This window comes from Talpa europaea (genome assembly GCF_964194135.1).
Source record: "Talpa europaea genome assembly, chromosome: 5".
NCBI classification, from domain to species: Eukaryota; Metazoa; Chordata; class Mammalia; order Eulipotyphla; family Talpidae; genus Talpa; species Talpa europaea.
In genome coordinates, this window is record NC_140071.1 from 93,700,608 (window position 1) to 93,724,852 (window position 24,245).

At 40.8% G+C, this 24,245-nt stretch overlaps 1 protein-coding gene across 1 annotated transcript in view; it reads left to right on the top strand.

Annotated features, from left to right (window-relative positions):
* Positions 1-24,245, top strand: part of HPSE (heparanase) — a gene marked incomplete at both ends in the record, with an annotated part of 44,072 nt that overhangs the window by 13,543 nt on the left and 6,284 nt on the right. Inside the window, 9 exons of the mRNA XM_084232969.1 lie at positions 3,507-3,632; positions 10,026-10,199; positions 12,186-12,354; positions 12,976-13,023; positions 13,518-13,611; positions 14,047-14,153; positions 15,092-15,206; positions 19,783-19,901; positions 21,197-21,343. Coding sequence (XP_084089095.1) covers positions 3,507-3,632; positions 10,026-10,199; positions 12,186-12,354; positions 12,976-13,023; positions 13,518-13,611; positions 14,047-14,153; positions 15,092-15,206; positions 19,783-19,901; positions 21,197-21,343 — 1,099 coding nt within the window. The remainder of the gene's footprint in view (positions 1-3,506; positions 3,633-10,025; positions 10,200-12,185; positions 12,355-12,975; positions 13,024-13,517; positions 13,612-14,046; positions 14,154-15,091; positions 15,207-19,782; positions 19,902-21,196; positions 21,344-24,245) is intronic.

The following is a 24,245-nucleotide window of genomic DNA, read 5'->3' on the forward strand; positions in this document are numbered from 1 at the left end:
TGCACTGATACAGTCTTCTTCTGTTTGGGAGGGGCCCCTCCCAATGAGTCGGTTGCAGATTTTTGTATAACTATTTAGAATCTGAAAGGGATAGGAGATACTACAATGGGCTCAATCTCCATATCTTTACCTTTGGGGTCTGTTGGGTTCAATCTCCATATCTTTACCCTGGGGCCTGTGCTCTAGACACTCCCTACAGCAGTCTGATACTTGCTTGGGTCTTATGCTGTGTAATCTAGGCGTTGGCACCTAAGGATCTTGGTTTCCTTAGCTGTGTCAATGGTTATGCTAATCTCTTCTACCCCACCTCCTTGCGTGAGCCAGGTTTCTGGTCTTGTGGCGCCGCCTTTTCAGTTTTTTTTTTTTTTTTTTTCCTATTCCTGTCCTCCATCAGTCATACACGTTCAAACAGTCTCATAAGTTTAAACAGGATACTGTCCATTGCTCATTAATTTTCCTCATGTTGTGAAGGTGATGTGGTTTTTGGAGTTAATGGATTTAAAGTGCGGGGTCCTTGGGTTCACTCTGGGAAAGGTTTCACCAGAGCTCCCCTTAAGTGGCACGGCACGTCGAGAGTTTCCCAGGCGAGTTTCTCCACCAGACAGAGACATTAAGTTATACTTAAAGAACAGGTTTATTAGGAAAAGGAGACAGAAAAATAAAGGACACTTGCATAGACACAAGCAGGCAGGAAGAGCTGCCCCCCAAAAAACAGGTTTGCTAAGAGAGGGCTGCATGGTTGCAGGCGGGCGGCCTTGAGGAGAGCTGCCTCCACTGAGGGAGGTCAATGAAGAGAAGCCTGGGCAGGTACAGGTAACGGGCAGGCAGGGAGGCTTCTGCCCTGCGGAGGGACAGAGTTGGTGAAAGGAAGCACCTGCATAGTCACAGGTGGGCAGAAGGACTGCTGCCCCGTGCCAGCACAGAGACTGCACTGATATAGTCTTCTCTTTGCGAGGCCCTCACTTCTTTGTGGAGAGGCCTATTTGCTGCTGATTCTGGATGACTATGCAGAATCCAAAAGGAACCTGAGATTTTGTTATAGGGCAAACTTGATATAAAACAGGCTGTCTGGCTGTGGGTCCTCACCCGCACTCTTAAAAGGGACTTATGAATACTCCACTACAGGCACATACAAAAGGTTAATAAAAGGTTTATTTACAAGGGAAAGGGAATTAAGGAAATGTACAACTCAGGGAGAAAATAGGGAAACAAAGTCTTTAATGCGTCCTACCCGATCCGCTGACCTGGAAATCCAAAGGCACTCTCAGAGCTGGCGGGGTGCTGCGAGCTGGAGGGGAGCAAAAATGGGGGACCCCTCCAAAGCCCACGTGTCTGGCTTTATACCACACCTGGCTGCTTAACCTCACCCTCAGGTCCCAGCCACCTTCCCTTTGGTGGTGATGGGATTTGGAGTTCCCAGTGTCTTTGGCTTTGACCTGGGGTGGGGGTGGAGTCCACAAAGCCTGTATGGAATTAGCTTTAGGACATCATTTTCCCCCTAACAATTTCACAATGGGCCCAATCTCTGTATCTTTCCCTTTGGGTCTGTGCTCCAGACACTCCCTACAGCAGTCTAATGCCTGCTTGGGTCTTATGCCTTGTGATAAGGCACTGGTGCCTAAGGATCTTGATTTCTATAGCTGGGTTAATGGTCATGTTAATCTCCTCTACACCCACCTCCTTGTGTGAGTCAGGTTTTAGTCTCATGACATCTCCTTTTGGTTTTCTATACTTTCCTCCTCAAAGGGACAGGGATGTCCCTGGAATTCTCCAAATGCTTCTGAAACATTCTTTATCAGCTCTGGGATCAATGAGGGCCAAGCTGCCAGAAAGCCAGAATGTGCTATTTCCCCGGAAGGAAGTCTTGACTGGTCAGCCAGCCCTGGCAGGGGATGCCTGCCCCCACCTGCTGTTTGCGATAAAGCAGCTCAATTTGCCTGACAGGATAGTGATGGGTTTTTAAGTGCACATGTAGTGTTCTGGGAAGCTTTGATAATACCAAATTTGAAGGAAAAAGTCATTTCCTATTCTACCATCATGACAAAAGGAAATCCCCAAACAGCAGATATAGTTCATGTAAAACAAACGCCTGTGTATTTTGAAAGTGAACCTGAAGAGAACTGAAGTATGTTTTCTTCAGAGGGTTTCTCTGAGGAAACTTCTGTATGTTAAAGAACTTGAAGTTTTGTCCTTGTTATAGGACAGGGAGAGGGTCAGCCCAAACCCCGCAAACCTGCCTATTCTAAATGGGTTCTGCCATCCACCGCATCAACACAAAACATATGAGACTTTAATGGGAAGGATCTTTGATAAAACTAGGAAACAATACAGGTAAGGCAAAGAGTCTAGTTTCTAAATGAAGCACCCAAAGTTACCCGTCCCCTCGTGGGTAAAAGTCCATCCAAATGGGATTGGCCCAGAGCAAAGCCCCAAAGCCTGCCATAAGTCTAAAGCATCTTCCAGTGGGGACCCACAGCAAAGGGTCAGAAATAACCAGACAAGCCCGGAAGGAAAAGAGCAAAATCAACATCAAGATAAAAACTGCCATTGTCACCTCCCCATGGGTCTCACCCACATCTGTGTCACCCAGTCTACGACCAAAAAACAAGCGCAGTTTCTTCACGTGTCTCTAGGCTCCATGCGCCTCCTCCAGGTCTCTTGGCTCCATCCTGCTTCCTTCCTCAGTCTCTTCTGCAGCTTCTTCTCTTCCTGCTCAGCTCCACCCTCCCTTGGGTGGGGCAGGGAACCTCCCCCTTTCCTGGGACCACCCTGTTACATCCTGTGTATCTGTTTCCATGTACATCCAATGTTTCTTAGGAAACCTGCCCTTGGGTTGGATTTTATGGTGGTTGGTTAGTCAGCAAATTTGGCGTGTATAGCAGAATATATCCTTCTCTGATCTTAAACCTAGTAACTGTGGAACCAAGCATAAGTATTCTTAGCCATTGCTTTGTGTAACTGCCATTTTAGAATTTCAGGTCTTGCAGGTCTTGCTGTCCCGGGAAAAGACTGCATTCCAGAGATAGTTTGGACCCTCACTCCACCCTTACTCTCCGGTCACCAATGAGGGCAAACTTGCTGTAATTGGAGCTGCAGGTTGGAGCTGCATCTTGACCTGGCCAGTCAGCTTAGAATGATAGTCGGGCAAAGTGGGAGAACGCATCCTTGTAGCCAATGAGTAACTGCCAGCATAATTTAACTTTATTGAAAGACCCCTGCTTTCTTTGTTTGGGGCTCTCGGTATCTGCCACTACGTTGCAAGGTCAGCAGACTCGGCGAGCATAGCCTCCAAGAACCCAAAGACAGCTGATGCAAACCCTTTTGTGTTTGCATCAGCTGTCTTTGGGTTCTTGGAGGCTATGCTCGCCGAGTCTGCTGACCTTGGGCACAACAATAACCAGAAACTTAACCATCCTGCTTGAGTCACATAAGTAGCTAACTAATTATATGTATGGGATCTCACTGTGAAAACAGATTCTCTAGATTATTTCTTCCACTTCTTGCAGATGTTTGCAAATCTGGATCCATCCCTTTTGATGTGGAGAAGAGTTTACAGTTGGAATGGCCCTTTCAGGAGCAATTGCTGCTCAGAGAACAATATCAGAAAAAGTTCAACAATAGCACCTTCTCAAGTAAGAAATAAAAGGCACCCTGCAGGCTCCCAGTCCCAGAATGTTTGGATAGCTTGAATTTGGGCTTGACTCTAATAAGCCCTACAGCAGTTGTGTAAAGCTGCAAGATATTCAAATGCTATCCAGAGTGACTGTGAAATCTGGAGCCCGAATGTTCTGGTTTTTCCTTTTCTTCACCTGACTTTGCTTACTAGCCAAGGCATCAAACAGGGGTCAAATATAAAAAGCATTCATTCATGAGTTAATCATGACCTTTACTGCTCTGAAGGACTAGGAAATCGAGCAAAATATGGATACCATCTTTGTGTGAAATATAAATGTATGAAGAGTGAAATGTGAAAACCCTTCACACCTTATTGTCCATTCTGTCTCCCCTCCTGGAAGAAGCCCCTATTATGAGTTGGTGTCTCTTTAGGCAGGGGAATCCTGGGTCACCAAGTAGCTTTCTTTATATCCTTTCTCTGTAGTTGTACAAATACAGGTCTAGATTAACTACCCAGGAATTTAATTTCATTCACTGAAACAATTTTCAGTCTTCAAAATGGGATGATGATGTCACCTAGTGCTTTTTTTTTTTTTTTAAAGATTTTATTTGTTTTTTGCACAGAAGAAGTGGAGTGTAGGCCAGAGGTGCAGGGGATAAGATGATTCAACAGAATGGGGACAGAGCAAGCAGATGTACTGAAATCCACTGCTAAGTAGGGCAGCAGGCAAGACATGAGAGGTGTGCTGCGCCATATGTAGGTTGGCTTCCTGGCGGGGGATCGAACTAGAGGTGATAGCACTGAGACTCAATTCCTAGCACTGAGACTCTCCCTGAACCAAGCAATCCTTATTTAACTGTGAAATATATTTTTGTAAAATGGTTGATGTTTTATACCCAACTAAGGGACGATATTGTCCCAGATCTTGTTTAAGGAAATAACCTGCTCAGATACTCTATACTGTCCTCTTTGGACAGGAAAATAATCTTGATGTTAATTTGGTTTAGTCAGCATTTCTTTTTTTTTTTTTTTTTAAAGATTTATTTATTTATTTATTCGTTCATTTATTTATACATTCATACATACAAGCACTGGGTACAGTCAGAAGCGCGGGAGGGCGAGAGAACCCACCAGAGCCAGAGTGGGGAGCAGAGCAGGCAGAAGGACCGAAGTACACTGCTGGGGGGGGGGGGGGCGGCAGGAGAGGTCTGCGCGCCATGTGGGACCCTCCTCTGGTGGCTGGGGAGCAGCCAGGGATCGAACTGGCGCCGCAGAGACTGCGGGCAGCTTCGCAACCCAGCGCTCAACCGCTGCGCCACCGGGGAGGCCCTAGTCAGCATTTCTTAAAGTTTGTTTGTGAAAGTAAATTATTTATCTTTGTTAGATTTTACTCCTTGTTACCTGAATTTCAGTGTACCTGATTTATTCTTTTTTATTAATAGGGTACAGAAAAAATGTGGCCAATGAAAAATAAGAAAGTAGATTACAAGCTAAGTGATAAATGTAGCCCTTTATATTATGTTGTGCATTTTAAAGAGAAAGGAAAGTACTCTGATGCTTTATAGTTGGATGAAATTTGGCTTAAGTCAGTGCCACCTCAGGTCCCAATAAAGGAATGACAGTAGTACAAGAGACCCACAGTAGTAAGGTATCATCTTTTTTTTTTTTTTTAAAGATTTATTTATTTATTTATACAAGCACTGGGTATAGTCAGAAGTGCGGGAGGGTGAGAGAATTCACCAGAGCCAGAGCGGGGAGCAGAATAGGCAGACTGATGAAAATATACTGCTGAGGGGGGCAGCGGGCGCGGCAGGAGAGGTCTGTGCGCCATGTGGGACCCTCACCAGCGGCTGTGTATCGAACCGGCGCTGCAGAGGCTATGGGCAGCTTTGCAGCCCAGCACTCAACCACTGTGTCACCAGGGGAGGCCCAGTAAGGTATCATCTTTAATGAATCATTATTATATAGCTCTGTCTTAGCAAATCATGGCATTAGGTTATCTATAGGTTCTCACTTTGGGGAGAGGAGTGAAGAGCTCATGTTAAACATTATATCAGTTTATCTTCAATTCTTTTTTTTTTTTAAAAAAAGAGGGGTTGTTACTTCACATGACCTTTCTGGAACCACAATGGTGTGTTTCCACCATCTTTTCCTGTCTGGGACTTGGACCTTCCTAGTTCCTACACCAGGGGAAAGGCCTTCCTTTGCCAGTTATGTTAGCTCAGCCACCCTGGCAATGCTAACACGTATGGCAAAATCAGATAGTTTGGCTTCTGGTTTAAAATTTTCTATTTTCACCTGCATGTCTTAGAAACATATAGATAAAAATCTACTGTGTTTAGTCTGGGTAACTACTCTTTGTGTGATAAGTATCTCAAAAGCTTCTATGACTGAGTTTGGTGGTTACTCCAAAGAGTGGCAAAAGTCTGTTGCAGCAAAGACATGTTCGTTGTTTAGTTAGTGGCCTGCATCATTGAACGGGTGTCCTAGAAGGTGTAGGTAAGTTTTCTAATCTCAGTTCCCCTTGTATGTGTTTCACTTAAGTAGAATGACAAAGACATTATGTCATGAGTCTATAAACTCACTATAAACCTGTTTGGGCAGGAAAAGGAAGCAGAGTTATAGATATAAATCTGGGTGTGACTGCAAAAAGGAGGACTCCCTTATTAAAGTAATCATACTTTATAACCTAATTCCTTATTCTTCTTCCCCACCTCTCTTCCTCATCACCCCATTCCTCCACCCCATCGCCCATTTCCATGCTGGCTGCTGGGCACAATTACTTAAATGTACATGGTATAATGCCAGGGTGAAAGTCAATGTCAGTTTTCAGTGTGTCCTTTAGATTCTCTTTGTCCCAGAGATCTTTTCACCATATCATACAATAAGAGATAAGAGATTGGATTCTGACTGGGAACTAGATAATTATGGCTATGAGCTTTCTTTTTCTTATTTTGAGAAGTGAGTAGACTAGATGGGGTTGTTGCTTTTTTTTTAAAGAATGGATTTAAACTCAGTAACATGCAACCCTTATTCTAGAAAATGCTACAGTTTATGCTTAGTGGGAGTATCATAATAGAATTTCCAGCTGTTCCAAGTGCATTCTGAAAAATCATGAGAGGAAAAGAATAAATATTCCAGAATGCAAGCATTCCAGATCTCTTGTGATGTCATGATCATTGTAAAGGGGCTAGGCAATGCTTATATCTATACACATTTTTGATAATTTACAAAGATTTTCCCATGAACCACATCAATCTGGGCTTTGTGAGGTGGGTGTGTGAAAGTGTAGTTCTAGGACTGTAGTAGATGAAGCTCAGGTAGAATCCCCACTTTTCATATGTCTGTAGATGTGGAGCTCAGGCCTTTTGATTCCTGATCCATGACATGTTTTTGAAATATAAAAACCTAAGATATGGCTATCATTAGTGGGCCCTAGTACTAGGCACTAGTACTAGGCCCTAGTACTAGTTACATGACATTGAGCAAAACATTTTATTTTTTTAAGTCTCAGCTTTCTCATAAAAAAGTGAGGTTGGGGGCCTCCCTGGTGGCACAGGCAGTTGAACACCACACTGTGAAGCTATCTGCAGCCTCTGTAGCGTGGGTTCGATCCCAGCCAGCTGGCGAGAATCCCACGTGGCAAAGCAGACCTCTCCTGTCTCACCTGCTGCAGTGTATTTCAGTCAGTCTGCCTGTTCTGTTCCCAGCTCTGTCTCTGGTGAATCCTCTCACCCTCCCGCGCATCTGGTCTATACCCCGGTTCTATAAATAAATAAATCTTTTTAAAAAAACAAGTGAGGTTGGAACTTTGGGGAACACCTAATGACAACAGATGTTCTGTGCTGTCCTCTTTGTGGCTCTGAAGTTCAGTGGGTGTTGGGCTGCAGAACTTGAAATCTTTCCAAATGCTGAGGTCTTAATTCCTTGATGGTGGGAAGCAATTTTGAGGAAGTAGGTAACTTCACACATCAAAACACCTGAAACACCTGGCAGAGCCGCCTCTGCTCCTCGGCCTTTAGCAGCAACATTAAATCCAGGGTTTCACTGCTATGGTAGTCCAAGACTTAGAAACAAAGCAAAATCAAAAGCCACTTTTAAAGAAAAAGGGTACAAATTTGCCACATAGATAGAAGTTTTCTTCTTAACTAAGAAAGTTCCAAGAGTGAATTTCTGTTTAACAAATGACTCTGAGTATACATGGAAACTGCAGACATATTATTCATATAGCTGCTTTAAAGATGGCACTCAAAATTATATTATTTTCTTTCTCAAAAGTGATTATAGACTAAATTATGGTTAAAAGGCTGAGTTGAATAGTTCCCAAAGTTTTAGGGTAATTTATTGTGGGAGGCAGGACTGACCACTGAGCAGGTTTTCTAATATCCAGCAGACCGGGTAAAGGAGGAGTCAGAGTCCTCAGTGGTTTTGCAGGTTTCTATTGGGATTACCAGGTACAAGGCAGGCAGGAGTACTGGGGGTTTGGGGGACTGGGAGGCTGACAGGCCTCCCAGCCCCCAGCAGGTCTTCACTCTATGGGCTCTCCGGCCTTCTCTCGGCTTCTGCTTTTTCTTTCTCGGCTTCTCTTTCGGCTTCTGCTGGCGTCCCTGTGACACTGCCCTTAAAAAGCACAGTCTCAGCCCAGGTGGATCTCATCTACCTATGCCCACACCCTACTCCAGGTGCCCGCCATCAGACATGCATTCAGGACCGCAAGGATCCATCATCTATCCTAATGGCGGGAGGGCAGAAAAGCCTGACATTTTTTCTTTACCCTACACTTATTGACTCTATTTTTTTTTATAGTATGCCTAGCCCCCCCAAAATACCTAAGAGTTTTCATTATTAAGTTATTAGGTCCAAACAGTTCTTATCATGTCCCAGGAGGTGTCAATGTGTTTCCCTTGAAAATCTAAAAGATCCTGCTATGCCTCTGTTAGTAGGGTTTCCATTTAAGTTTGAATTTCAGATAAATAACTTTTTACCATTTTTCTAAAAACATTAGGCCATGCACTTAATGTTTTTCATGATTTACTTGAAGTTCAAATTTAACTAGATGGCCTTTATTTTTGTTTGCTAAATCAGACAATCAGATTGGTAAATTCACTGTCATATCCCAAGGTACTTTGGAAAATAGTTAAATCACAGCCCTATAGCTCTAGGCCAGTTTAAAAACTGTAAAATTCTATTTTAAGTTAGTAGATTATCGTATGAAGTTTTCAAACATTTATTTTAATAGAATAAAATATATTCACATATTTTGTGACTGGGTTTGTCAGTACAGATATCGAGGTAATGGAGTATGGGGTTTATGTTGGCTAGAAGATTTTGGCTTGTGCATGATGAATGCTGAGCTGTTTACACAGTTTCCCCAATTCACCTGAGGTCACTTGAGCAAAACCTGTGTGCCAGACTAAAGTATCTGGTAGCTTCCAAGGGACTTGACTCAACAACTTATGCAAATATCACATCTTTTTTTAAAATTCACCAGTTCTAGATCACATGCAACAGGAAAAGGCAGCAGAGCCCAAGCAAGGCCCAGCCCCAGGACTGGGAAGTTTATGCCTCTCTGTGCATTTTTAAAAAAGATTTATTGGGGCCTCCCCGGTGGCGCAGCGGTTGAGCGCTGGGTTGCGAAGCTGCCCGCGGCCTCTGCGGCGCCGGTTCAATCCCCAGCTGCTCCCCGGCCACCGGAGGAGGAGGGTCCCACATGGCGCGCAGACCTCTCCTGCCGCCCGCTGCTCCCCTCAGCAGTGTACTTCGGTCCTTCTGCCTGCTCTGCTCCCCGCTCTGGCTCTGGTGAATTCTCTCACCCTCCCGCGCTTCTGACTGTACCCAGTGCATGTATAAACAAAACAAAAAAACAAACAAATAAATAAATAAAACATGCCTCTATTAAAAAAAAAAAAAAAGATTTATTTATTTATGCATATAAGAATTGGGGTGTAAGTCAGAGGTGTGGGCGTGAAAGGATTCATCAGAGACAGAGTGGGGAGCAGAACAGGCAGAAGTACTGAAATACACTGCTGAAGAGAGCAGCGAGTGAGACAGGAGAGGTCTGCTGCATCATGTGGGTCAGCTCTCTGGCCTGGCATCGAACTCATGCTGTAGTAGCTGGCAGTAGCTTGATAGTGCTGTCGTTAACCCCTGGGCCACCAGGAAGACCCCTCTCTGAGCATGGAAAATATGGATACATATGTATAATATGCAACATGGGAAAATAAAGTGTGTTTTTGTAACATAAAATAAATTCAGTTCAATTTTTTGTCCTTTATTCACAATTATATTCACTTATTAGAGCTGGAATTCCTTCAATTTAACAACAGAAGTAATTCATTGTGAAGAGCATATCTGGAGGCCTTCATCAAGGTGGTACAAACCTAGTCATCAAATTACATTTTTCTTTCAGAACGCTCAGTGGATATGCTGTATAATTTTGCAAATTGCTCGGGACTTAACTTGATCTTTGGTCTAAATGCATTACTAAGAACAGCAGACTTGCAATGGAACAGCTCCAATGCTCAGTTACTCTTAGACTACTGCTCTTCTAAGAATTATAACATTTCTTGGGAACTAGGCAATGGTAAGTATACCTGGGAACATCCCATTACTAAGTAGATTCCTTTTGGGATTATTTGTTCTTATTCATGATATTCCTTTTGATTTTAGCAAATCTACTTTAGCACATTCACATCAATACCTAATAATAAAACTATTGGCAGAAAATGCCTTTATATTTCCCAGAACCTATTGTTAATCCCTCTTTATTTTTAATTTGAGCTGAGAACAACTAGTTGGCTCCAGAACTTCCACAGCTCAGTTTCCCTTGAGTTTTTCAGGGTCACTCAAGTGTATTCTTGTCAGGCTGGACTCAGTGAATCTGTAATATACAGTTTGTTTTCACCCTTCCATTCCTTTTGCCGTTTGTCAACTTGTCAGTTAACCGTAATAGTCCCATTGCAACCCCATGATGTGCTCAAGGTAGAATTATCCAGTATATAATCCTACCTGGGAACAGTTCCTGATTATCTACTTCATTCTTTTTTGTAAAGAACTTATAAATTCTAACTAAAGTGCTAATCATTAGCCACATACTTTCAAAACATGTATAGATCTCTAATGGGAATGGCAACCCTTGCATCAGTGAAATTTAAAGAATTTTTTTTTACATTAATTCTTATTCTACATCCAGATACAATGACCACAATATAGAAAACTACTTTTATTAATTCCCCCTTTTCACTCATTGCAGGTTTACTTACATTACTAATTGGACCTACTTTCTGTTATTTCAGGAAGTCAGGATCATTCCCCTCTCGCTCTGTTCTCATTTCTTCACCCATTCAGAGAACTCTTTTATTAAAGAAATCATATTTATAGTGTTTTTTCCACACATTGGCTAGTGGAACTGACAATAAAATAGGAAATAAGGTAGTAATAGAATAAGCACTATCCATTAAATTCTGAGCATTTAATAAGTATTAACTTATTTTATCTTTATAAGTACCCTGAGATAGACATAATTATGATGGTCATTTCACAGATGATAAAAGAGGCACAGAGAAAAGAGCTAGAGATGAATTACTGTATGATGCTGAGCAACTAAATGGAGGAGTTGCAATTTGAACCCAGGCAGGTTGGCTCCAATGCAAGGTCTTCTGCTTTCTGGAGACTTCCATTGTAGAGGTAGGGAGCCAGAATGGCAAGAAAGCAAACCAAGAGATAAGATACATAGACATGTATCTTAGAGATGTGTTAATGACATGTAATGAGATGTGTTATGACAGTGTCTAGCTATAGATTTTGGCATCAGGATATGGAGGATAACTGTCAAGTTGAAACACAGAAAACAGTAGAAGCTTAGAAGCCACTATATTGTGCTAGATCCTGAACAACTTTGCTACAGCAACTAATAGGCCATCTGCACCCATCCTTACCCATCTCTCTGCATCCCTCCCTTCTTATTTTTTCCCTCTACCCATTTCAAACTCTTTTACTCTTCAGAGTAAGGTGAAAGAGTTATGTTATTATACTTTCTTCTTCCTTGGGTCTCATTTTGCAAAGAGATCTGGTTTCCAGGGAGATGGAGAAGACATCAGGGAAGAGCCTGAACAAGGTGCATTTGGCAAGTGGATCGGACACGTCCTGTGTCTCCTTCCCATCACTCGAGCGTTGCTTTTCCAGGCTCACTTGAGTAAAAATTCTAAGTAAAACAAAACATTCTAAGCAAAGCTTTTAATGGCATTGTAGAAAACCGCTTAAATGTCTTACTCCACACCCAGCCTTCTTGTTTTAAAAGCACATTAGGCTATTAAATACTGGATACAGGCTATTTCCAAAATATCCCTGCTTTAATATCCCCCATTATTAGCTTCAAATACTCCCTCACACCTCAGATACATAAAGTTTTCTTTCTCTAGAATAGCTTCTTTATAAGCAGGATTTTTGCTTTTTCTTGCCTAAGTTTTTGTAATTTGGAAAATGTGTTGTTGCTTTTATAAGTGCTGCTGTATTTACTTTTAAATATATGATTTCTAGAAAACGCTTATTTTGAGAATTGCTCTTTCAGAACCTAACAGTTTCAGGAAGAAGGCTGGTGTTTTCATCGATGGGTTGCAGTTAGGAGAAGATTTTATTGAGTTGCATAAACTTCTAGAAAAATCCACTTTCAAAAATGCCAAACTCTGTGGTCCTGATGTTGGCCAGCCTCGAGGAAAGACTCTTAAGATGTTGAGGAGGTAAGAGCTAGAGGAAGCAGAACCACTTTTCTTCAAAACAATAATTTTCTCTGGCAGAGACTCCTCAGTAGTCCGCATGTTACTAGACCATTTGCTACCGAACAAGGTCGTTTGCTAAAAGAGAAGGCTGACCTGTTCAGAATACTAAGGATCAGGGGACAAATGGCACCTAAGATATATTTGTATCAGGGCCTCCCTGGTGGCGCAAGGGGTTAAGCACAGCACTCTGAAGATATACACAGCCTCTGCAACACAAGTTCGATCCCTGGCAGGCCAGGGAGGTGACCCACATGGCGCAGCAGACCTCTCCTGTCTCGCCCACTGCTCCTCTCAGCAGTGCATTTCAGTCAGTCTCCCTGTTCTGTTCTCCACTCTCCCTAGTGAATCCTCTCATCCCCCCACACCTCTGGCCTGTACCCCAGTTCTTGTATGCATAAATTAATAAATCTTAAAAAAGATACATCTGTATCAGAATTAGTAAGTTTATGTTTGTCTGATCCTAATATAGTAAGTAGTCCATTATTTCTAGGAAATAAAATGATGTTCATGTGTTATATATATATATATATTGTACATATGAGAATTAAATAGCATCATAGTTTTGTTTGTTTTTTTCCCTAGTTTCCTAATGGTTGGGGGAGAAGTAATTGACTCAGTTACATGGCATCAGTAAGTATGTCTTCTGCTCTTAAAACTGAGAAAGTGATGCTAGCTTTTACTTAGTAAAAGTAATGCTAGCATTACTTAGTTTTCAAAAAATGATTTCCATTTAACTACTAATTGACTTCATAGTTCAAATAAGTAATGTCTTAAGCAGCAGCACTGTTTTAGAATTTTAATGTTAATATAACAAAACATTTAATTTATTTAAATAATGTGGTAGTTACTGCAAGATCAAGGCACGCTATCATTTAATAATTGAAACAGATAAGTAACTAAAATTTATCTATCAAAGAATGGGTAATTCATGCATGAATACCTGCAATGTGGCTTTGACTTCTCAAGACAGTAATTGACCCCCTTCCACCCTGATCTCTCCCTCTAAAACTTGTGCCTTTTTATTTTTTATAACAGGGGACTCGGAAGAGATAGGAAAGGGAGCAAAGAGAATCATCTATTTAAAAGCATAAAGCTTATTTTTTTCTGAATTTTTTCTGATTTAGCTACTACTTGAATGGTCGAATTGCTACCAAAGAAGATTTTCTAAACCCTGATGTGTTGGACAGTTTTATTTCATCTGTACAACAAATTTTACAGGTAATAATCTTTTTTTTTCTTTTTGATGTAAAACCAGGGTCCTAATTTTATTGTCTGGTTGATTCTAAATTCTGTATGTGTATAAATGTATGTGTTTTTCTATGTTTACAGAATAGGTACTAGGTCTTATATACCTTCAGTCCCTCTTGGCATTGGGTCTTATCTTTGAATGTTGATTAAAAGTTAAAAATAATCCCCATAGCCTTTTGGTAGAATTAATTCTCATGTGTAATAAGAATGGGATTATTTACATTCCTTCCACACTCAGTATTTCAGCAAAAGTAAAGTGCCCAAGACCTAAGTGACTGTGAACATATTTTGTAACTACATGGAATGAATGAGTCTGGGAATACAAGTTTTGGGTTGTCATTAATCTTCAGCACCATAATTGGTAGGATTGTTTGCAATTACCATGGGAACTTTCCTGTTTCTTAGGTGGTTGAGGAGATCAGACCATACAAGAAGGTTTGGTTAGGAGAAACAAGCTCTGCCTACGGGGGTGGAGCGCCCTTGCTGTCCAACACCTTTGCGGCTGGCTTTATGTGAGTGAGGTCGCACTCCCCTCGGGAATTTACTTGCAGCCTTCTCCTATCCTCCTGTTCAGCTGAAATAGCTCATCAGGCAAAAATCAAAAATAATCTGTGGTTGAGCCCCAAAAGGTGTGCCAGACTGTGAGAAAATGACTTACTAGTGCTTGTTGGACATTTGTAACATGTGTCCCAAATCAATCATTTTTTGAATGAATTGCTTTACAAGTGTTGTTCCTTAATTATGGCTCATAACTATGCCAAGGATTCCTTCCTTTATGGGAGTACACTGCAAAAAAGTTCATTGAGAACTTTGACCCTGAAAAGGATATTTCATACATAAAGATATACTCGTAAATTCCCAATGTTTAGAACCTGAAGGAGGGACTTTCAGTGAATTTAAAGACTCACTTGGTCACTCAATTATCCATCCACCACAAATTGGTGGCTTTAAACAACTATCTTACTTATATTTCATAAGTCTGTTCACATTCTTAATCTGTTCTATATCCACCTATTAAGATACCCTTTATGCTTATGGAGCTGTGAAGACAGAGGAAAGAATGGAGGTGTTTGTTTTGTTATTAACTAAAGATGGGAGGGGGCAGTGTCCATAAAAAGTTCTGATTTTATTCTATTTATTGTAGAGTGCTACCGCTGACTAAAAGCACTCTTCAGACCTCACTTGTAGGCTGGGGCCCAGGGTGAGGAGTCAGGTAGGATGTTGTCTTACTATGAGTAGGACTCCTGAGGCATATTTTTAGTCTTCTGGGCTTTGTTCTCATTGCTGAAGCATGGAACTATGTGAAGGAAGGATAGTCTCCATTTCCGTTCAATGACTTATTTATAATTAATTTGTCCCACACAGATGATTAAATCAGGATAATATGGGATTCGAATTGAGTTATTCTGTTTTCCAAACTTAAAGAAAACTGCTCTTTGCAATTTTCCAGGTGGCTGGACAAATTGGGCCTGTCAGCAAGGATGGGTATAGAAGTGGTGATGAGGCAGGTGTTCTTTGGAGCCGGAAACTACCACCTAGTAGATCAAAACTTCAAGCCTTTACCTGTAAGTGACCACTGTTAGGCTATTTCTATGAATACAGTAGATTACATTGGGGACACCTTATTTTTTTTAAAGATTTATTTATTTATTTATTCAAGCACTGGGTACAGTCAGAACCGCGGGAGGGTGAGAGAATTCACCAGAGCCAGAGCAGGCAACAGAACAGGCAGACTGATGAAGAAATACACTGCTGAGAGGAGCAGTGGGCGCGGCAGGAGAGGTCTGCATGCCATGTGGGACCCTCACCGGCAGCTGGGGATCAAACGGGCACTGCAAAGGCTGCGGGCAGCTTCGCAGCCCAGCACTCAACAACTGTGTCACCGGGGGAGGCCCTGTTTTGTTTTTTTTAAGATTTATGTATTTATGCATACAAGAGCTGGGGTAGAGACCAGAGGCGTGAGTGGCGGGGGTGGGGTATACATCAGAGACAGAGCAGGGAACAGAACAGGCAGACTGACCAAAATACACTGCCGAGGGGAGCAGTGGGTGAGACAGGAGAGGTCTGCCTCGCCATGTGGGTTTCTCCCTGGCCGGGGATCGAACTCGCGCTAGAGTGGCTGTGGATTGCTTCATAGTGCGGTGCTTAACCCCTTGCACCACCAGGGAGGCCTGGGGGGCACCTTGTTTTAATCACCTATTATATAGTCTATCCTCTCAATTGATTCAGTGCTCTCATTAAATAATAAACCATGGAACAATAAATAATAAACTATGAGATGACATATTAGTGAAATCCTAAAGATCATTCATTCCAACATTTCAGTGTCTCAAGAGAATTTTTTGTAAACTAAATCAAAATTAAAACTGACTTGCAGTATCCAAAACTTCAAAATATTTTAATCATGAAATCTTCACTTACTTAACTTAAAAAAAAAAAAAATAACAATCTGGGCCTCCCTGGTGGCCTAGGGGTTAAGTTTCAGCACTATCACTGCTACAGCCTGAGTTCCATGCCAGGGAGCTAACCCACTTATGGCCCAGCAAACCTCTACTGTCTCACCCCCGGGTCCCCTTGACAGTATATTTCAGTAAATCTGCCTGTTCTGCTCCCCACTCTGTCTCTGGTGAATCTTCACACCCCCTGCACGTCTGGGCTACACCCCAGTTCTTCTACACACACACACACACACACACACACACACACACACACACAAAGGTTTAACAAAAAAACTCACTCTTGGGCCTCCCCGGTGGCGCAGCAGTTGAGAGCTGGGCTATGAGGCTGCCCGCAGCCTCTGCAGCCCTGGTTTGATCCCCGGCCGCCGGCGAGGGTCCCACATGACGTGGCAGACCTCTCCTGCCGCGCCCGCTGCTCCCCTCAGCAGTGTGCTTTGTCAGTCTGCCTGTTCTGCTCCCTGCTCTGGCTCTGGTGAATTCTCTCATCCTCCCACGCTTCTGACTGTATCCAATGCTTGTATAAATAAATAAATGAATCTTTTAAAAAATAAATAAATAGGGGCCTCCTCGGTGGCGCAGCGGTTGAGCGCTGGGTTGTGAAGCTGCCCGCTGCCTCCGCAGCTCCGGTTTGCTCTGGTTTGCTCCCTGGCCACTGGAGGAGTGTCCCACATGGCGCGCAGACCTCTCCTGCCACCCGCTGCTCCCCTCAGCAGTGTACTTCGGTCCTTCTGCCTGCTCTGCTCCCCGCTCTGGCTCTGGTGAATTCTCTCACCCTCCCACACTTCTGACTGTACCCAGTGCTTGTATAAATAAATTAAAAAAATAAAAATAAATCTTAATAAATAATAAATAAACAAATAAATAAAAACCTCACTCAAGAATTGGTTATTTTGTTAATGATCTTCAAAATATTTATGAATAAAGTCTAATTTCCCACTTTAAATCAGGAAATGTAGTATTTCAATGCAAAAAGTCACCTGAAAGATACATATTTATAATTACGATAGTACACATATAGCCCACATGCTCACCTTCCTTCAACTCAAGAAGGACCTTGATTTTTATAGTCTAAAATGGCAGTTAAGGATATTTATTTTCTATGAATAATTCCTAAAGATTATTTAAATATTATGGGAAAGCTAAAGAAATTTTACAAAAAATACATGCCAAAATATAAGCTAGACTTTTGTGGCCTATAGCTAGATTTTCCCAACAAAATTGCCTGTAATCTATAGTATTCCAAGCTTGTAGAGCATACTGTTGATAATTTTTAGAAAATTTTTAGTAAAGTGACCTTGCATGAAAAGGAATCTGTCTTCCCCAAGTATATGATGAGTTATCTGTAACGATAAACCAAACATGATCATTTCTTTAGACATTCTTTAGATCATTTCTTAAATGATACTTGAAAAAAGCATGGTAGTTTTTACAAAATTCATTTTGAGTACAAAAGCTAGAAATTAGCCAGTTATCACCCTTGCCACTCTTTTCAGTTTCCTGGTGGAGATGGAACTCAGGTCATAGCGTGATAGGATTATATCGCTCAGACAACACCTGTGCCACCAGGGAGGCCCCATATCTATTTTCTTATGTGATTTGCACTGTGAGGTATCTTAGATCCATTTTTCAGAAGAGCACGTTCAAATTGAGAAGAGGTTGCATGATTTGCTGGAAGCCACACAGCTGTCCCGTGTTACCCCCCAAAAATCCTATTCAATTCTGGCTCTAAGGCCTGCATGCTCCCTACCCTGCCAGTTCTTGAAACTCGCTAATGTCACCTTTAAAAAGACTGCATTGATTCTTCTATTGTCTCCAGTTAAGAATTTGTATTTAAGTAGAGGAGCAAAACCTGTTTGCCCTGTTTGCTGAGGTCACCTTCCTTCAACTTAAGAAGGAAGAATTGAGGGGTGTATATTGAGTGAGTTTATTAGGAAGAAAGGAAGGGGGCCTCCCTGGTGGCGCAAGGGGTTAAGATGCAACCTATGAAGCTATCTGCAGCCACTGCAGCACGAGTTTGATCCCTGGCCAGGGAGCTACCCACATGGCACAGCAGACCTCTCCTGTCTCATCCACTGTTCCCCTCTGCAGTGTATTTCAGTCAGTCTGCCTGTTCTGTTCCCCACTCTGTCTCTGGTGAATTCTCTCAACCCCCCCCCCTTCCCACCCCCACACCTCTGGCCTGTACCCCAGTTCTTATATACATGAATAAATAAATCTTTAAAAAAAAAAAAAGAAAGGGAAGGAGGGAGGGAGGACTTTTGTTATAATAAGTTTCAAAGTAGAGAGAAAAATATATAACTCCCCAATCTTGTTTAATCCATAACCTTCCCATTCCTCATGTCCTACCTACTAGATTACTTTGAAGCAAATTTCGTATATATCAACTTCATCCGTGAATATTTCAGCATTTATCTCCTTTGTAAACACATGGCAAAATATGTTTATCATACTTTAAAACATTAACAAAATTTCCTCAGTCTCATCAAATATTTAGTGTTTCACATTTTCCTTATTGTCTCAAATGGCTTTAATAATTGACTTATTATCAGAATCCAAGCAAGGTCCATGCATTGCTTTTTTTGATATCTCTAAATCCATCCATCCTAAAGTTCTCCTCCCATTTTTTGGCGCTTGGAATTGATTAAAGAAATCAGGTGATTTGTTCTATAGTATTTTCCACATCCTGGTTTTTAATAAATTTATTTCTGTGGCATTATTTACTATGTTCCTCATTCCCTTTATTTCCTATCAACTGTTAGAACCTAAGACTTGCGTTTATTGAGTTTTTTTTAATTAAGATTTTTAAAATTTTGTTTTGCAAGAATTCTTTGTAGGTAATTTGTGCTTCCATCAAGACAGACATAATGTCTGGTTGTCTCCCTCTTTTTTTTTTGGACCTTGATATATATTATTGATCATTGCCTAATCTTTACTTTGTGTGTGTGGGGGAGATGCTATAAGGTTTTCAAGGAAATTTTTTTATTTTATTTTTTAAAGATTTATTTTATTTATATAAGAGCTGGGGTACAGGCCAGATGCTCAGGAGGGTGAAAGGATTAACCAGAGACAGAGTGGGGAACAGAACAGGCAGACTGACGAAATACACTGCTGAGGGGAGCAGTGGGCAAGGCAGGAGAGGTTTGCTTCACCATGTGGGTTGCTCCGAGGCAGACCAGGATCCAATCGGCACTGCAGAGGCTGCAGACAGCTTCGCAGCACTTGACTCAACCACCTGTGCCACCAGGGAGGCCCTTAAGGAAATTATTTTTGTCTCTTAACAGATGTTTTATTTTTAATATTCCCCTGTGTGTATGTGTCTGTCTGTTGATATATCTGTGTGTAAAGTTCTGCTTTCAGCTTTGCTTTCAATTGTTGGTTGGGGGATTACCAAAAATATTTAAACTGTCTTTGAGCAATGAAATGCTTCCTGAGATTCATCTCATTCAGGCATGGCCCTCTGAATTGTGGGAACAGTCTTCCAGTGGTTAAAAAGCAGGAAACAAGATATTGCTTTCAGACTCATGGTGATAAAACAAACCAAAATATGAATCGTATTTGAATACCTCTATAATAACAATCACACTCTTTTGTCAGATAACTATTTGCTTCACCCTGTTTTTGTTGAATAAAGTAATAAGTAAAGATCTATTTTGTCTCCCCTTTCCCTAACCACCACAACTAGGATTATTGGTTATCTTTTCTATTCAAGAAACTGGTGGGCACCACTGTATTAATGGCAAAAGTGAAAGGTCCAGACAGAAGCAAACTTCGAGTTTACCTTCATTGCACAAATATCAACCAGTAAGTATGTCAAAGCACGCTCTTTACAATCAATATGTTTTAATCAGTAACCATATAACTTTCTATTCTAACACCCTGCTGTCCTCTGTCTATTCAGTTCTAAGGGTGCTCATTGCTCTTTATTTTTTTTCATATTCATAGTGATATGGTGACAGGATCTAACCAAAAAAAAAAATGGCAAGCTTAAATTTAGGTATTTGTATTCCAGCAAAGACTGTATAGAATTAAAATTGTCATAATCCATAAATGGAAGTATATCTTGAATTTAGATAAAGAATAGTAAAAATATTGGAACATTAACTGTTTTCATGTGAATGATTAATTCATTGAATGACTGTGAGTGAATATAAGTATGAATATAAATTCATATAAATGAATAATCACATGAATATACTTATCACCCTGTATCATGTCTGATAAATTTAATAAGGAAGAAGATGAATGAAAAGAAGGAGAGCAACAATACTTTTGTTTTCAAAGGTTTCAACCCAGTTTCTAGAATTGAAAGGCCATGGAGATTTTTTTTTAATTTATTTTTAATTTTTCTGTGGCAAAGATTCAAAATACCAGAAATATCTTAAATTTAATATTTGCACTTAAGACCTTTTTTATTAAATTTATTTATTTATTTACATTGTTCAATTTTGGATAGCATTTGTCTCCATAGTTCTCCCACCGCCACAGCACCCATGAGCCATCACTATAGTTGGTCCCTTGTGGCCATGGAGATTGTTGTAGCTCAGTATTGTGGCCCTTAGATAGCAAAAAAAATTTCCAAGATCTCAAATTTTTTCCCTTTTCTTAGTTGCAATCTAAAATACTAATTCTGACTTCAAAAGTCACCCATCCCATAGGGACATAGTTTCGATGAATAAATTCTGAAATGTGTCAATAGATTTACTTTTCTTGTTTATTTCCGTATTTTCTATGGCTGGAAAAAGGTCCTGTTTAAGTGGTGTGTGATTCACACGAACACAAAATCCACTTTTTACCATTTAACTTTCCTTTGTTTCAACAATGGGGTGCTGACTGACTTCCTAGCAACTCAGCCTGGCAAAGGAGAAAAGATCTCAGGGTGCTCTAGCCAGAAAATGAAGTTTGAAGAGCATTATCTGTAATCAGGTTTTCAAAATAAGATTGAATCAGTGGTCTAATACTGTAGAAGGAAGGATACAAAGAGGGCCTGCCATCATTATCGATACTAAAACTTAGTATCCATTCATCATATTTATAATTGAGTTTTTGATTGCTTCAACTAGATAAAAATTGTACTGAGTTAATCTGTTTATTTTTAGCCCAAGGTATAAAGAAGGAGACTTAACTCTGTATGCCTTAAATCTCCACAATACCACCAAGCGCTTGCAATTACCATATCGTTTCTTTGGCAAACAAGTAGACAAATATCTTGTAAAACCTTCAGGACCTGATGGATTACTTTCTGAGTGAGTAATTTTCCTTGTTTATTTCAAACTTTCACCAAATTTATTCACATTTATCAGAATAAAATCTTGGTAGAGGACCCCAAAAAAGTTAACTATTTCAAGTTATAACAATTCTTAATATTCAGAAAATTTATAGATAATTTTCAATACAGATATAACTCACACAGAGTCCGAGGCAGAAGTTTGTGAATATAGATTAGCAATTATCTTAGGGAATAGTTTATATTTATTTCAAAACAACTTGATATATCAAGGCTCATTCAATGCATTTAGATTATTTGCTCTAAAAAGACACAATTTTTGGTACCACACTCACTAAAGCAAAACATACCTATATATAATTGCTATAAAGGGCATGGGGTTTCGGGTAAAAAATCACACTATGTGAGGTGGGTATGATTTTCTTACATCATTAAGATAGGTTTTTTTCTTATTGGTTAAAGTAAAAGCAAGAATGGCCAGAAATATACCTTTTAACTGTGTTACTTGTTTTATTTATTTATTTATGCATACAAGAGCTGGGGTGCAGTCCCAGAGACAGAGTGGGGAACAGAACAGGCAGATTGACTGAAATACACTGGGGGAGCAACAGGCAAGACAGGAGAGGTCTGCTGCGCCATGTGGGTCATCTCCCTGCTGACAGCTTCATAGTGCTGACTCTTAACCCCTTGCACCACCAGGGAGGCCCCAGCTGTGCTATTTTAAGTTGGTCTTAATACATTTTGGTTTTAAAAAAACACCTATTGGAAATAAAATAATATATAAAGCAGTCATTGAGTATATCTCATAAAAGCCCACCTTCAACCTTATACCAAAGAATGACTGAGTGAAGAGTTCCACACACAAATATTATGAGATTCCTGCCAATGCATGTTGAAAGACAGTCTTTTGTTGTCATGGCCATTCTCACACTGGAGCATAAAAAAACTGAGTTTACAAAACTCTCACCATTTCTTTCTATCTTTGAACTACATAATGAGTGATATTTTCAGTGACACATAGTATCAGAACCTGAAAAAGAACAATCAGTGTGCTTTTTCCAAAGTCTTATCTCCTATAGACAAGCATTTTTTTTTTAAGATTTATTTTTTATTTATTTATGTATACAAGAACTGGAGTATAGGCCACAGATGTGGGGTGGGAGGATTCACCTGAGACAGAGTGGGGAGCAGAACAGGACGATCTACTGAAATACAATGCTGAGGGGAGCAGCAGAAGAGACAGAAGAGATCTGCTGCACCCTAGCTGGGAATTGAACTCAGCCCTCGGTGGCTGGGATAGCTTGATAGTGCAGGACTTAACCCCTGTGCCACCAGGGAGACCCTAGACAAGTATTTTTAACACTGAGTACAATTCCTTTATTTTTCTTTCCTATGTGTTTTACTATAATCATACAACTTTTTTTTTTTTTAAGATTTATTTATTTATGCATACAATAGCTGGGGCACAGGCCAGAGATGCAGGGGTGAGAGGACTCATCAGAGACAGAGTGGGCAATAGGACAGGCAGACTGACAGAAATACACTGCTGAGGGAAGCAGTGGGACAGGAGAGGTCTGCTTCGCCATGTGGGTTGCTCCCTGGTGGGCTGGGGATCGAACTTGTGCTGCAGAGGCTTCGGATTGCTTCATAGTGCGGTGCTTAACCTCTTGCACCACCAGGGAAGCCCTAATCATACAACTTCTAATGGAAAAAGGGAGGGGCAATCTACAGGTTTCCCTAAATATCTTTCCATAGTTTTATAGACCTCTTTAATGAGTTGTGTGCTTTATAGGATACCATGGTTTACTTCCTCTAGTTCAAACCTTTTTTCCTTCTGTTATAAGTAAATGCATATTTGAGTGGCATGATTTTCTCTATTTGGGTTCTGTCTGGTTTTTTTTTTTTTTTTTTTTTTTTTTATATTTATTTATTTATATTTATTTGTGGGACCCTCGCCGGCGGCCGGGGAACGAACCGGCGCTGCAGAGGCTGCGGGCAGCCTCGCAGCCCAGCGCTCAACCGCTGCGCCACCGGGGGAGGCCCTCTGTCTGGTTTTGAAATGGGTATTTCTAGCATATTTGTGTCTGAGGCTGATAAGAAAAGAGTTTTTCTGAACTAATTGCTTAATAGACTTGGAAGGGTCTACTTTACTTCAACCAACCATCAAAAGCCATTCAGCTCTGTTTGCTCTGCCAGTTCTCAGGACGGCTGTTTTGGTGCCTGGCCAGGGTAAAGTGGGCTTCTCTGCACCCTTCATTTGCTGCTCTTAGTTTTAGTTTCTAAAGCAAGGGTTATAAACTACACCTATGATAGTGGACTGACTTGTGGGTTTGGAAATTTTTTGTCTTTTCTGGGAGGGGAGGTTGGCATCCACTCTTGTTAATTTTTATATTTAATTAGTTGTGAGCGTTAAGAGATTGATGCCTCCTAATACCTGGATTTCTAGGTAGGGGTTATCCTATGCTTCTGAATCACATACTATGTTGTAAATCAATGTTACCTCAATTTAAAAAAAAAGATGGATACCCTGGCAACTCTGGCCTTGTTTACTCAATTAAATGGAGTTGATTTAGGATTGTTTACTTTATACAGGCCATTTAGCTTTTCATTCTCTTTATCCCTAAAAATTCCCCTTATGCCTGTCCTAATGTACTTTCGTATATAACTTTTCTGGTCCTTGAGGCATTTAAGTTTGCTAACCCTAATTTTTGAGCAATGTGGAATACTTTGTTTTCTCCAGAATAAATCTCAAATATCTGAGGAATGATTGAATTGTCTTCTCTCCAGGCTAACTATACCCAGTTTCCTCAGTGATTCTTCTCTTTGCCATATTTATCAGACTGTTGCATTCTGGCCACACATCTTATGCTTTATAATTGGAAAATTTGCAAAATATGGATAATGTTCTATTACCCTAAATT